At 57.6% G+C, this 15,371-nt stretch overlaps 1 protein-coding gene across 3 annotated transcripts in view; it reads left to right on the forward strand.

Moving 5' to 3' along the window:
* Rptor (regulatory associated protein of MTOR complex 1) overlaps positions 1 to 15,371 on the forward strand; it is a 287,902-nt gene that overhangs the window by 235,891 nt on the left and 36,640 nt on the right. For all 3 annotated transcript variants that reach the window (XM_070031607.1, XM_070031605.1, XM_070031608.1), the window contains 6 exons: positions 5,407 to 5,481; positions 6,949 to 7,014; positions 7,758 to 7,949; positions 10,042 to 10,182; positions 14,032 to 14,149; positions 14,915 to 15,055. In XM_070031607.1, coding sequence (XP_069887708.1) covers positions 5,407 to 5,481; positions 6,949 to 7,014; positions 7,758 to 7,949; positions 10,042 to 10,182; positions 14,032 to 14,149; positions 14,915 to 15,055 — 733 coding nt within the window. The remainder of the gene's footprint in view (positions 1 to 5,406; positions 5,482 to 6,948; positions 7,015 to 7,757; positions 7,950 to 10,041; positions 10,183 to 14,031; positions 14,150 to 14,914; positions 15,056 to 15,371) is intronic.

Here is a 15,371-nt window from a genome sequence, read left to right on the forward strand (position 1 = left end):
CTAAATACTAACAAGAACTTACTAAGGTGGAAGACTTAAAATTAATATACAGAAATCAAAAATAACAACCAGTTAGAAGCTGAAACAGGAAAGAGCACCCTGTTCGCAGTAGAATCATAAATCTGGAAATAATCTTAACCAGAGACATGAAAAGCTGCCAAGAGGAAAACCTTAAAACATTCCTGAGAGACGCAAAAATCAACTTGAGCAAATAAAAAGCATAGCCTGTTCTTCCACGGAAGAGTTCACTGTCATAAATATGTCAGCGTTCCCTCCGTTAATTTATAACCTTAATATAATCCCAATAAAATTACCAGCAGGCCTTTTTTCCCCCTGGTACTAGATAATCATACTCTCCAGCCTCCTATGGAGAATTAAAGAAGAGGCAGGAGCATCCCCAGTAGCCAGCCAGCCCTGGCGGCCGGTCTCAGATGTCAGCTGACTGCAGCCGCAGGCAGACACACAGCCCGCGTGTCACAGAAACCCACTAGGCTTCGTGACGGCACCTTGTCACTGGGTGGTAATGACACACCCTTGGATTTGTGGCGGTAGAACAAATAGGGTGCTACTACCATGATAATCTTGAGTATCCCGAATGGCCACACGTTAAAGACTTGGTCCCCAGTTTAACACTAGCCTTTGGAGGAGGGCTCTGTGGGCGGTCCAAAGTCGTCGTGAGGAGCCCTTAGAAGGCACGGTGGGACCTTCATCCTCTTCCTCTTTCTGCTTCCCTTCTGTAACGCGGGAAATGGTCTGCTTTCCACCTGCTTCTCCTCACAGGCCCCAAGGCGTGGGGCCACCTGCCCAGGGAGTAACACCTCCAAACATGACTCCACACCACCCGCTCTTCTTTTCGGGTGACAACCTCAGGCATGTGTCACACGGAAAAGCTGACTGACGGCCTATGTGTATATCCCAAAGAAGAACTGACGCTAAAGAGATGCATTCAACAAGTGCTGTTTAAACGTTGATTGTTGTCATTAAGTAGTTACATGGAAGGGTTGCAGTTGCGTGAGTCAGGCATGAGTACAGTGCTTCTTGACTGCCACCCTTCCTTGGTTCAAGAGCTGGGTTCTTGAAGCTTGAAATCATGGGGCTAGAGCATAGCTCAAGTGGCAGAGTGCTTACCCAGCATGCAACTTACCTAGCCCCCATCAACTCTCCCCCTTTCTCCCCCCTCAAAAAAAAATACCGGAAGAAACCCCAGGCAAATTCTATTTAGCCTTTGAGTAAAGAAAGCTTTATATGAGTAAAGAAAGCCTTATAAACTGTAACTCAAACCTAGATGTCCTTGAAAAATAACCTTGGCTATATGCAAATCTTGTATGGGGAGAATATTTAAAACTGTGTCACAGGGCTGGGAAGGTGGCTCAGTGGTAGAGCGCTTGCCTTGCATGCATGAGGCCCTGGGTTCAATTCCTCAGCACCACATAAGCAAAAAGAAAAAAGCCGGAAGTGGCGCTGTGGCTCAAGTGGTAGAGCACTAGCCTTGAGCTGAAGAGCTGAGGGACAGCGCCCAGGCCCAGAGTTCAGGGCCCACGACCAGACCAAAAAAAAATAAAAAATAAAACTGTGTCACAGAGAGAAGTGACCGAAGTTCCATAGTATGTAAAGAGTTCGTGGAACCAAGGAAATCAAATATCCTTTGGAAAAACGGCCAGAAGACTTTCATAGGAAAGTTATTATGAATAGTAAATGTACAGTAAGGCTACACTGGAAAACTCATTTTTCACTCTTTCAGAGTGGCAGAAGTTCAAGCTCTTGACAAAATATTGTGCTCTAAAAGCACCACATGGTATATGTTTCAAAACTACTAATTTCTCTTTGCTTTGGCATCTGCCTTCTGGAAATTCGCATGCCAGCCATGCCTGTCTGCATAGAAGATAACTTAGAAGTTTGCAGTATTATTTGTGATTACAAAAGATGGCTGGACTGAAAGGACCTGATGCCCCGGGAGAGGGAGAGGGAGGAGCCGAGCCCACAGCGAGGAAGGCCCCCGGAGCCGCGTGGCCTCCTGGAGGGATGGATATTGAATCCTAACGCTGCACCCCGTAAAAACACAGAGCTGCTGCGTGTCAGTTGCAACTCTTACTAGAGAAGGAAACACCAGGTCCTTTTGTTTAAGAACAGGCTAGCTGAGTGTATTCACTCACACTCATGCCCATGAAGAAGGAAGATTAGAGAAATAGGTGGGAAACTGGCCTGGCCACAGAAAAGTGGCCGAGGAGGGAGTTGGGAAGTAGAGGGAGCCTTCGTTCATGGTTTTCTATTGCATTTCGAATTTGAGTCCTGAGGATACCACAGCTGTTATGGCACATGCAAAAAGGCACATGGAGTGCCCAAAGATGTGTGTTTCTGTGCATGCGTGTGCACACACATACAGTACCTTGCCATTGAGGCCAGGTGCAGCTCCTGGCCCTCTTTGTTCTGAGGATTTCCACAGACAGGGGCTCACCCAGCCAGCACGGGGCTAGCCACAGGGCTTGGAGGCAGCGGACGGACGCGGTGAACCCCTTTTGGCCGTGGGGCTGTGCGTGCGCGGTGCTCTGGTTGATTCCTCGCCTCTCTGGCCCTGCAGGAAGCGAGTTGTGCTCAGGCCAGAGGAGGGGTGAAGCCAGGCTCCCGCCTCCCGGCCCGGCACAAGCTCCACCTGAGTGCAGGACAGGGTGCCCTCGTGAGCAGCAAACAAACCCAGCCCGCTCGGGTCATTTCCCAGCACACCGCTGCTGTCTGGGTACCTGAGCACCCCCACATTCCCCCACACACACTACTTTGTCTGATGATAACCAGTCGTCATCAAGGCCTTGTGGTAGAGCCATCTTCTCTTGCTGGAACATCCTTACCATCCTGCTCTGGCTTGCTTTTCCTACGACAAGCAATGAACCGCTCTTCCCAGGCCCGGGCCTGACTCCGCTAACGCCGGCGCCTGCCTGCAGTCCACTGGCGTGCATAGCCGCCCATGCTGACCCTCCTGCCCCTCTCAGTCTTGGCCTCCTGCAGCCCCGCTGCGGAACCCCTGTCCTCCGTGACTCACACACGCTGTCCACAGTGCTCGTGGGAGGGAAGCTTGCCTCGGGCTCTCAGAGCTGCCACACAAGCCAGGAACCGCCGGCCTGCCCCAGCCGCGTCCCCGTGTTGGTTCCACACTTGCTGCCTCCCTGGGGTGCCTTCACTCACCTTTGCGTTGCTTCTCCTCCTCGCCTTCCTTTTCTTGCTTGGAATTCCCTGAAATCCTGACACACTGGCTCGGAGGCAGGTCGGGGTGACCTTCAGCGTGGGAAGGGAGAGGCCACCAAGACACTGCATTTCCCTGCTTTTCTCTCCTCCCATCTTCCCCTCCTCCCCCCCGCCCCCCCCCACCCCGCTTTCATGTGCCATCGCTGCATGAAGCAAGCCGCAGACAGCAGCAAGGAGAGCCCGGGAGGCCGCCCGGCCTGGCCTCGGAGCCCCAGGCCTCTGCCTCCCGGGCCCATGCTTCAGCGAAGCACTCGCCTTAAGTCACTTTCGGAGGAACACCGGGGCCTTGGCGCGTTCCGGCAGTGGGAGGGGCACCCAGCCTCCTTCGTCTGCAGAGATGGACTAGGGGAGGGCAGGAAAGGAGAAAGGGCTGTTCTTGCTGGCTCTGCCAGGCGTGACAGCCTTATCAAAACAGATCTCTTAATATACACCTCATAATCACCAGACGGCTCTGACGGCATATTAAAGTCATCCTTCCAGAGCCTCTGACTTGGGAGCTCGGATCCACATTAGTAGGATATGAATTAATGTCACTTTATTACTCTTTGATGAGACGTGTTGACGGCGCCTCCTCAGAAGCGTGGGCTTTGATTTGACTTGTGGAACTTCTGGTTTGAAAACAGAGGTGCCTTTCTCAGAACGCTGCTGCCGCCACTGCAGAAGGAGCCTGAGCTCTCTCCCCGACCTGGGGGCCAACCAGGCCGTGCCTTTTGCCTCATCTGAAGCAAGGAACTTCCTAAGTGGGTGTGGCTTCGTTGCTTCAGCACGGGCCAGGAGCTTGTGCTGGCTGACGAGAGCCAGACGACCTCCATCTTCCTGAATTCCCACTTCCCCAGACCAGGCCAGAGACGCACGCGCCTCATCCATTCGTACATGTGAGGAGAAACCTGCTCTCCACCAGAGCTCCCCTGAGCAGGGCAGGGTGGGCTCCCTGGGCCCAGTGGCCAGTGGAGGCTTCTCCCGCCGCCCTGAAGGGCTGGCTTTCCTCTCTGGAGAGCCAAGAGGATGTGATAGCAGAATGCAACTTTCGTCATTCTGAGTTTAATTCCGTTGGTCAAGTCTCAATCTTTGTCTTTTCTTTTTTTCTTGGTGCTCACTCATACTGGGACTTGAACTCAGGGCCTCAGCCTCTCACTCAGCGTTCTTGATGACAGGTGACACTTTACCACCGGAACCACACCTCCAGTTCCGGCTTTTTGCTGACTAGGGATAAGGTTTTAGACTGTGATTTTTAGATCTCAGCCTCCTGATTGGCCAGGAGTATAGGCGTGAGCATTGCCACCCAGCTACCGGTCCTCATTTTACTAGCTTGTCCCCTAGAGCAGAGCTTTCTGGGAGCTGGTGAAAAGCACGTGTCACTCCTGCTGTGTTATGCAGAATGTCATGTGGATGGTGATGGGGGTGTGTTCTCGGGCAGCTGTTCCTGCGACCACTCTTCCCCCGTTCTCTAATCTCCGTACCTTTCTAAACCTCCGCTGGGGCCTGTGCTGGCGTGGGGAAGATCCAGGGCTTGAACCTGCGTTTTGTTTTTAGCCATGCTGCCGTTCCTCTCAGCTCTGTAGACCTCAGGCCCCGACCCCTTGCCCTCAGCCTGTGAGTGTGCAAGGCGTGGCCATATTGCTCCCAGGAGGCTCTTGCGGACATGGTCCCTAGCCAGCCAGCCTGGTGCGGGTGCAGCTCCCGCATGGCACCAGCCTCAGAGCCAGGCCAGGCCTCTGGAAAAGCCTGGAAAGCTCCTTTGCCCTCCACCCCGAGGCCTCAGTCTTGCCCTCGGTGCTGCTCCTGGGAGTGTTTGGCACCACCAGTGCCTACAGGACTTCAGCCCCGTTCCACCCTGCTTCAGGACTCTACCCACCTTCTTCCTCCTAGAGCAGGTATGGTCAGGGAGCAGCCTTCCGGAAGCACAGTTACACTATGCCCGCAGGACATAGAGGACTCATAAACATGTATCTGCACTGGTGTTGTATTTCTTCAAGCAGTGGCAGCAATCAGAGCAGCACAGACCATGGGTCTGTCCTGGTGGGGGAGGCGGGCAGAAGGCAAGGACAGCGTGGCCCTGGCCCTAAGTTGTGAGGGGAGATGCTGGGGCCTCCCAGCCCCCCTACCCCCCGCGGTCCCCCCCCTTCCCCCCCCCGCCCCACTCACAGCCTCTCTCCTGTCTCCCTACAGTCATGCCAAGCTGACCTCGTGAAGGACAACGGTCACAAGTACTTCCTCTCCGTCCTGGCAGACCCCTACATGCCAGTAAGAATCAGCCTCACTTCTGCGGCGGGCCCCGGGTCTCTGGCTCCGCTTCCGCATGCTCTGTGTGGAGGCCGGCCAGCCGGGCTCTGTTGTCCACACCCGTGGCACTGTCCTTCCTGCTCCTGAGTGAGGTCTGCTTCCCCTGCGGCGGTACCTTGGGCCTCTGAAGGTTCCGGAACGTGACCACCCGTCAGTGCGGCTTATTGCTAGAAGGATAGAAGGAAAGGAGGAGGAAGAAATTCAGTGAAAGTCTAAAGTATTTGTTGCCTGAAGTTCTTCAGTGGTGGAGGAGAACTTTTTATGTTGTATTTATGATTTCACCAGAACAGTATACGCCTGATTGGTATATCAAAAGTAACTTGTAACGGTGTGCTTAAATGTAGCTCTGGTGACGATACAGTTAAACATTACTGTAGTAAGATCGTACATACTTTATATACTCATTCCTTCCTGTCCCATTCCTTTTTGGTGCTGATCCTGAGACTTGAGCTAAGGCCCTGGACACTGTCCCTCAGCTCTACCAATTGAGCCACAGCTCCATTCCTAGTGTTGTTGGTAGTTTTAGGGGAGATGGGAGTCTGAGAGTAAGAACATAAACTAAGAGTTCTAAGCTGGAGTCTGGAGCGGGATGGTCAGCTGATTGGACACGCATAGGCCCCACCTCAGCTGTAGACGAGGCTACTTGGCACAAGACTGAGGGAAGGGCAAGGTGCCCAGGCTCTTCACACTGACTTGACGCCCCCGGCACTTCCTGACAGAGATAGACCAGGCCCAGGCTGTCCTGAGAATTTGCATTCTGAGAGAGCAGCGTCCCCTTAGAGCCAAAGCTGCCAGAGCCTGCATGCATTAATTAATTAATTCAGTCAGTCCTGGGCCTTGATCTCAGGGCCCGGGCACTGTCCCTGAGCTTTTTTACTGAAGGCTAGCTCTCTATCACTTGGAGCCACAGCTCTACTGCTGCTTTTTCAGTTGGTTTATTGGAGATAAGAATCTTAGATTTTTCTAGCTGGGCGCTGGTAGCTCACGCCTGTAATCCTAGCTACTCGGGAGACTGAGATCTGAGGATCGTGGTTCAAAGCTAGCCCAGGCAGGAGAGACCGTGAGACTCCTATCTCCAATAAACCACCAGAAAACCGGAAGTGGCGCTGTAGCTCAAGTGGTAGAGCGCTTGCCTTGAGCTGAAGAGCTGAGGGACAACGCCCAAGCCCAGAGTTCAGGCCCCACAACCGACAAAAAAAAAAAAAAAAGAATCTTAGATTTTTCTTACCTGGCCTGGTTTGGAACCACAATCATTAGATCTCAGCCTCCTGAGCCTATAAAAATGCTGCTGTGTGTGGAATCAAAGACAGCTGGAAGGCTGGCAGACATTACTTAAGTCTGTATCCCTCTTACCATGAGCATTTTGAGGGTAGTGTCATGTTTGGGGGGGGTGGGGAAGGTGCATAACCACGGTGACTTGTGTTCCAGGCTGAACATCGGACCATGACGGCTTTCATTCTTGCTGTGATTGTCAACAGCTACACCACCGGGCAAGTGAGTGTTGCCTCCAGCCCCTGCCCTGGCAAGGAGGGGCGTAGACCCATGGCACACGCATGGAGAAGGGGGACGTAGGCCAGCCGCCGTGTCCGCAGGGGCTGCTTGGCGGTCTGCAGCCGGTCTGCCTGCCTCGGGAAGCGGGGCAATCAGGGAGCCCAGCCCCCAGCCCAGGTGAAGAGGGGTACACCAGAGAGCCCCAGCCCCCAGCCCAGGAGAAGAGGGGTACACCAGAGAGCCCCAGCCCCCAGCCCAGGAGAAGAGGGGTACACCAGAGAGCCCCAGCCCCCAGCCCAGGAGAAGAGGGGTACGCCAGAGAGCCCCAGCCCCCAGCCCAGGAGAAGAGGGGTACACCAGAGAGCCCCAGCCCCCAGCACAGGAGAGGAGGGGTACACCAGAGAGCCCCAGCCCAGGAGAAGAGGGGTACACCAGAGAGCCCCAGCCCCCAGCACAGGAGAGGAGGGGTACACCAGAGAGCCCCAGCCCCCAGCCCAGGAGAAGAGGGGTACACCAGAGAGCCCCAGCCCCCAGCCCAGGAGAAGAGGGGTACACCAGAGAGCCCCAGCCCCCAGCCCAGGAGAGGAGGGGTACATCCAGCAGGTGTGGGCCCCACTTTTAGCTCATCCTTGTAAATTTTAGTCAGCAAGATGTTAAGTATAGGAAAATAGGATCTTGTAACACGGCTGGGCCGGGCCACTCACTGGACCTGGACCGCGGTCCCACTGCCTGCGTCCCCCCCACAGGAGGCCTGCCTGCAGGGGAACCTGATTGCCATCTGCCTGGAGCAGCTCAGCGACCCGCACCCCCTGCTCCGCCAGTGGGTGGCCATCTGCCTGGGGAGGATCTGGCAGAACTTCGACTCCGCGAGGTGGTGTGGGGTGCGGGACAGCGCCCACGAGAAGCTCTGTAGCCTCCTGTCGGACCCCATCCCCGAGGTGAGCTGCCCGGCAAGGTCCCTCCCCGGCGGGTACTGTCAGTGGAAGGGTCGCGCGTGCGTGAAGCGAGTGGTACGGCCACGTCCCGTGGGCCGGGGCCGGGCCTCTCCGTACTACAGAAAAGGAGAGGGCCCAGGGCCCAGGCCTCATGCTGGGGTGGCTGGAGAAGGTGCTGGGGGCTGCCCCTGTCTGCAACACCTGCCAGCTGGCAGAGGGGTGAGGGACCCCTGGCACCTGCCGTCACCCCGCTGCCTTAAGTGCCAGCCACTGGCACCTGCATCGCCCCTGTCTTAAGAGTCGGCTCTGGGGCCTGCCATTGCCCCACCACCCAGGGCCCGCGGTGCTTCTGGCCAGTCGCTGCTGCTCCTTGGGGACTGGACTGTTGTCATGGGTCCCATCTGAAAGGAAAGAGCCGGGAGATGTCATTACTCATGAGCTGTTCTCAGCACAGTGTAACGCACGGAGCAGAAACTCAGAGCAGTTGGAAGAGGAGCTAGACACGCTGTGGGGGGGACACTGGCCGTGTCCTCCCGGGCCTGTGCCCGCCCACAGAGATAACCACATTGTTCTCAGTGGCCTTGAAGCCAGCAGAAGCGGGGGGGGGGGGGGGTCCTCTGGTCCCTTACCACATGGAACATGAAGAAGGAAAGGCGGCTGCGACACAGGCGCTGTGTAGAAAGCTCTGGAAACGCGGCGGGCTCAGCCCAGCCGGACAGTGTCATCAGAGGTTTTGCCTGGAGCAGCACGGGCAGGAGCTGGGCTGGGCTCCTCTTCCGTGGGGGTGCGCCCGGGGAAGTGGTGGAGTGGAGCTGCTCCTTGAGCACGTGGCGCCTGTGTCCCAGGACGCCAGGGCTGGCTCTGGGAACGGCTCTGGACCCCGCGGTCCTGGCTGGGACACCCATATGGCCTTGGACAGCACCACAAGAGTCATGCTCACCTCCCCGGGTTCCCTCCTTAGAAACCTGAGGACGTGAGGAGCCAGCCTGTGCGTTGGCATGTGGCTCACAACGGGACGTCTGCCCCGTCAGGCTAGGCCAGTCCTCCTCCGTGACGGGGACCAGTGCCCCGCCAGGCCCAGATCCCGCCTCCCCCGTCGACCTGGGCAGGGCTGCAGAGGGCCTCGCTGGAGACCACAGGACACCAGAGCCCCTGACCCGGCCGCGGCCCATGCTGTCGCGGCCCACTCCAAGGCCTCCAGGAGACGCTCTCGGCTTGGTTACTTTCCCCTTGACTCCCACGGTGTTTGGTCCAAATCTGTTAGGAAGATGATTGGCTTGCATACCCCGCTTGTTCTTGGTGCTGCTGGACCTTTTCCTCAGTGACAACCGACTCCTGGTCTCTCGGTCACTAGTGCCCGCACCCCCTGCGCAATGCAGATGCGGACCAAGCAGAACCGCGGGGCACAGGCTCAGAGCAGCTGCTTCCCGCCTGCCCCTCCCCCGCGTGCATGTTTGGAGAAGTCAGGGCCGTGGGCCTTTTGCGAGCGTCTGTCTGCTGAGCAGTGGCTCCCGGCTTGGGGCTGAGAGGCACTAGACCTCCTTCCCATCTCAACCCCACCCCGTGACCGTGTGCATGTGCATGCCAGCACTGGGAGCATCCATTGTGAAGTCCTTAGAGACAAGGAAGCAGGTTCCATGGTCTTGGAGATGACACGGCAGTGCGTGCCACGCTCCCCACTGTCCCTCAGCCCCCCGAGGCTCTGCCAGCGCCCGGGCCGTCCTCTCCTCCAGGGCCTGGCCCAGGCTGCTTCTACAGGGCATCCCTGGCCACAGCCCCCTCCCCAACATTCCTGCTTCCCTCAGCCATGAATGTCCAAGTCCGTGGTGCCTGGCTGGCCTATTGATTCCAGAAGACACACACTTGCTGCCTCTGCTGCCTGGTCCTCCGCTCCGGGCTCGGTCACGGTGCTCGGCTTGGCTCGCTGGGCCTCCCACCCCTGTTCCATCGACAGCAGTGTGCCAACAGAGCTCTGTTCAATAAGTACTTGTGAAATTGAATTGAGCTGAGCTTTCCTAAATTGGATTAACGTGCTGGCCGGCGGCGGCAAGCCCATGCGCGAGTGTGGCTGTGACCCCTCGTCCCTCCCTTACAGGTCCGCTGTGCAGCTGTCTTTGCCCTTGGCACCTTCGTGGGCAACTCTGCCGAGAGGACAGACCACTCCACCACCATCGACCACAACGTGGCCATGATGCTGGCGCAGCTGATCAACGATGGGAGCCCCATGGTCCGGAAGGTATGTGGGCCCACACCGCGCCCGGCCCTGCGGCCTGGGGCCGGGCCAGCACTCTCCCCCCCCCCCCCCCCCCATCAGTCCAGCTTGTCTCTTCAAATGCCTGATTCTCTCTGTGTGTATGGCAAGTTCCTTCCTGCCTTGAACGCATGCACAGCTCATGCTGGAAGAGCGGGGGACCACCTGCAGATGGCAGGGTTCTGCAGCGTGTGCCCCTCTCCCGGCCCGCAAATGCCTGTGTCTGTATGAAAGCTCTTCATTGTCTGTCTAATGCAGAAATGCAGTGGATTGTCTCCCACAGTTCACACCCTGTATTAGGCTGGTTCCACGCAACCTGCTTGTCCTGGGCTCCAGAATACAGGGCTGACAGTGGCCGCCTTCCAAGAACATAGTTTGGTTGAGGGTCAAACCAATAATTACAGTGGCGGCACTTGTAAACACAAGCCGCCTCCAGGAGGCCCAGAGTGCTCCGGCATCCCGTGCTGACTCTCTCCCCTTGGTCGTGGGGTGGCCAGCAAGGTTGGGGATGTACAGGGCCGGCGCTGTGCACCAAGGGCCAGGGACAGGCGGGGACCTGAGGGCTCCAGGACCGCCCGTCGGCTGTACAGCCAGACTGCCAGCAGTCAGGCCAAGCAGCCTGGGCTGGCAGCGCAGTGCCTAGTGCCCAGGTCCCTGTGTCGAGACCGGGCCTTCCGTGAAGTACTTTGGTTCTCACAGACCTGTCTAAGCAGCGGTTGTTGTCAGGAGTGGGACTTGTGTCAGGTCCGTGTCAGCCACTTGCAGTGCATCTTCCCTGGCCGGGCTGGTGTCCTCACGGGAAATGGACAGCCACTTACAGGTCCGGGAAATGCACTGACAAGGTGTGCTTGGAGGAGGGACAGTGAGTTAGAGGAGGAAGAGTCCTGGTGAGTCAGGGAGCACTGACTCCAGGATGCAGGCCTCCCTTCCCTGCACTGACTCTGCCGTCGCAGCTTGCTCTCCCTTTAAGAGCCGCCCAGCACAGGGAGCCTCCAGCGAGGACAGGAGACCCGGCTCCACAGAGTGGCCCGGATGTGGCCCGGAGCACGGAGCTGGCTGCATCTCCCACACCGCTCTTGCTTGCCGGGCCCACAGTGCGCCCGCTCCGGGGCTGGGAGCGTGGCAGCCGTGCAGCTCAGCGGCCCACGCGTGAGAGACAAGCAGGGACACTGCGGCACCTGTTCCCGGGCACTGGGCCTCCCAGGGAAGCGCCCGTCCGTCTCAGAGCCGCCTCCGCCTTGCTTTGAACTTGAGCCTGTCCATGTGGCACAGTCTACGTGCACAGACAGCCGCCTTCCGGCACCGACGGGGCCGGGCTGGCGGCCAGTGTGGACTCCTCTCTCCCTCGGGACCTTGGTTTGGAGCTCACACGTTGTTGGCCTTTGATGCGCTGCAGACACTTTGTCCAGGTTTCTCATGCTTGGCCATCGCCAACAAACTAGATCTGTTGGATTTTAGCAGTACTGGGGTTTGAACTTGCTTTGCTGGGCAGTCATTCTGCCATTTGAGTCGCACCCCCAGCCCTTTTTGGCTTTAGTTATTTTTCTGATAGAGCAGCACATTTCTGCCCAGGTCACACTCATACCTTGGACCACAGGACAAGCTTCCCACACGGCTGGGATTGCAGCCGTAAACCACCACATCTCCTTGTTTGTTGGACGGGAGTCTCTCTTACTCACCACCTGTGCTGCCCTTGAACAGAGATCCTTACCGCTCTGTACTGTCCAAGTGGCAGGGGTATCGCTCTGGGCCACCACACTCAGCGCACAGAAAGAACCTGAGGCAGGGCTGGGAAGGTGGCTCAGTGGTAGAGCGCTTGCCTTGCATGCATGAGGCCTTGGGTTCGATTCCTCAGCACCACATAAGCAGAAAAAGCCGGAAGTGGCACTGTGGCTCGAGTGGTAGAGCATTAACCTTGAGCTGAAGAGCTGAGGGGCAGTGCCCAGGCCCAGAGTTCAGGCCCCACGACCGGCCAAAAAAAAAGAACCTGAGGCAGCACATGCAGGACCACAGAGTGGCCTGGCCCTGGGGGCAGCCGTATGAGGAGAGGACTTGGTGTGGGAGCTGGTCCCTGTGGTGTGGGAGCTGGTCCCTGCGTTGGGCTCTGCCTTATCACAAGGCAGTGGTCCGCCTGCCGCAGTAGTCTGGGAGGAACCCGGACTCGGGTCTCCCCGGATCACCACAGGTCTGAAGGACAAAGCTCAGCGCATTTGGCACTATTAAGGAAAATACTGTGGGCCCGGCCTCATTTGAGGCTCGGTGGTCCGTGACCCAAACCTGCTCTTCTCGGGAAGTTCTCCTGAAGGCTGGGGTGGATGTTGCTCAGTGACAGAACATCTGCCCAGCGGGTCTGAGGCTCTGCATCTCAGAGAGCAAGCGGTTCCCTGGAGATGCATTGCAGAAGAGAGAGCAGGAGGGGTGGGTGTGTGGAGGGGACTGAGTAGAGTTGGATGGAGGACTGAGTGACAGAGCCTGGGGGGGCACAGCTGGGGACAGGGGCCTCTCCTGGCTGAGGGTCCAGCAAACTCAAAGCCAGAGCAGGGGCCGTGACAGAGGAGAGAGCCTGGGCATGGGCATCCGGGAAGTGTCGGCCTGTGTGTGCAGGGCGTGCCTTGTGAGCGCGGTCTCCCGCTGTGTGAGGGGCCGGCCGGCTCACCGGAGGCTCTCCCTGGGGAGCATTTGATTTCCTGGCACAGGCAGAGCAGAGCAGGACGGTAGGGGGAACTTACATTCTGCCAGAGGCTGTGTAGATATTTATAATATCATTTGCAGGTCATATGAAATTACCAGTGCAGGCAGACGGGCCGTGGACAGTGTATAGCATGTGTGTGTGTCCCGGCCCTCCCATGGCCCACGGGCTGGACACCCCCAGTGGAGAAGGGCGCTGGCTATGAAGAGATGCCGCCACCCCGCTCTGGGCACCCTCAGCAGGGTGGGAAGAGAGGGAGGCCAGGCCAGAGCTCTGGCTGCAGCCCTCAGACCTGCCGGGGAGAGCCAGCACTGGGAAAGGCAGCTGTGAGTTGGCAGGATGAGAAGGGAGAGCCTGGTGGCCCGGCCAAAGCCCTGCCGGCCCTGCTCCTGGGCACCACAGCACCTCAGTCGAGGCCTCTGGCTTGGAGGGCCGGGGCTTCTCGCAGCAAGCACAGGACTCTCTCTCGGCTAAATATCTTAAGTGAATAAGCAAAACGCAGATAAAGTTGCCTATGGTTTTAATAACATGGTGGAAAGCATTTGTTTTTTATAAACCTCCGTGTTCTTCTCTGCTTCCCTGGGACTGGTCGGATCTCTGAGCACGCACATCATTGCACAGAGCGTGCTGAAGGAGATGTAAGTCGTGCTAGCTCCTTGGCCTGCAGCCTTTGGGGCTGGAGATCTTTCTTCTTCTTCCTCCCCTGTCAGAGGCTGGGGGCTGGTAGAGCTGCAGCAGCTTTGTAGTTGCTGAAGAGCAGTGCCGGCTTGTCAGGTGTGTCCTGCCCCGTCTGGCCTCCAGGCTGCCAGTTCAATGGAGATAGGCAATTTTGGCCAAGGCCACAGGACAGATCATAAAGGAAAAGCCAAGATGTGTGATTCTTACCGTGGCTTCATTGGGTCATCGCAGGGCAGGTGCACAGGGCAGGTGCACAGGTCATGCTAGGCAGGCCCTCCAGGAGCCTCCGCCTGCCACCCAGGCACACCCTGCTTCCCCGGAGGCCTCTGCTCTGGGTCCAGATGCCTGCGGGAGGCTTGCTCTGACCTGCCTCTGCCTGCCCACAGCTTAGGCATCAGCAGGTCTGCTGTCCAGGTGGTTTCCAGCCAGGGACAGCGAGACTAAGCGCCCCTTCTCCCCCTCCACAGGAGCTGGTGGTGGCTCTGAGCCACCTCGTTGTTCAGTACGAGAGCAACTTCTGCACTGTGGCCCTGCAGTTCATGGAAGAAGAAAAGAACTACCCCCTGCCTTCCCCGGCGGCCACAGGTACAGCAGCTCCTGGGCACCCGGCCACCGCCCCTCCTTCACCAGCACCCTCAGCCGCCAGTCAGCTGGGCCACGTCTTGAGCTTTTGGGGTGTCCCTCCTGCCCCCTTTTTCCCCCCAGGACTTTAGCAGAATGCAAGGGGCAGGAAGAGGGCCATGCCCACCCCCCTGCTCTTTCCCTTCACCTTTTTTAGAAATCAGATTTGTGGAAATGTTGAAGCATGGCTAACTGCTCTGAGAGGGGCTTGAGAAAAGAACATAGCCATCTTCCCGAGATGAGTAATGGGATCATGTTGTGATCAGGTCCCTGTGAGTCACGTTTGGAAGCGCCTCTCCTCACACTTGTCCTTTTCGCTGGGGAAGAGTCATCTTTTCCACGCACATCTCCTCACTGTGGGCCCCTCCCCCCTTCACAGGAAAGAAGGCTCGTGATCCATCGCAAAGGCAGTGGGCAGGGAGCGAAAGGAGGGGGTGTCCAGCCCAGTCCTTCTGTGATGGGCATTTCCCTGTTCCCCCCAGGCAGCCCAGGGCCCAGGCCCTCCCTGGGACATGGCAGCGGCAGTGAGCCCCTGGTCATACGTGCTGTGTATGGGTCACACACAGAGCAGCTGTTCATTGCTCCTCTGTCGGGCCAGGGCCCACACTGAATGTCCAGTGCCCACTGTGTGCTCTACCCATCTGGTCCCGTCACAGCCTCTCCCCTGCTGTGAACTCAGCCCTCCCAGCCACCTCCCAGCCTAACTCTCTGCCTTCCCTGCTTTCCTAGAGGGTGGGAGCTTGACCCCCGTGCGAGACAGCCCGTGCACCCCCAGACTTCGCTCTGTGAGCTCCTATGGGAACATCCGAGCCGTCACCACAGCCAGGAGCCTGAACAAATCCTTGCAGAATCTCAGCTTGACGGAAGAATGTGAGACCTGGGTTTGGGAGGACTTGGGGTGACCGCCTGGGGGACTTCCATCTCAATCCCCGCCCTCTGCCTGTCCCTTTGTCTGCCGCGACTGTGGCCCAAGCTTCCTTCTGCCCTAGAGTGAGGCAAGGGACAGGTCAGTGCCGGGACAGCGGGAGGTGGCCACGACCCGCCAAGAGACACTCGGGGACCCCGAGGGCTGCCATCCCCCACTTCCCGGAGATGGGGGACGGGGAGTGCACCAGTGAGTGCACACGTGCACGTGGATATCTGTATAGGTGTCTGGCGTGTGCACATATTTGTTGGTGTATGCATT

Source organism: Dipodomys merriami, unplaced genomic scaffold (assembly GCF_024711535.1).
Source record: "Dipodomys merriami isolate MVZ:Mamm:240054 unplaced genomic scaffold, mDipMer1.0.p SCAF_202, whole genome shotgun sequence".
Taxonomy (NCBI): domain Eukaryota; kingdom Metazoa; phylum Chordata; class Mammalia; order Rodentia; family Heteromyidae; genus Dipodomys; species Dipodomys merriami.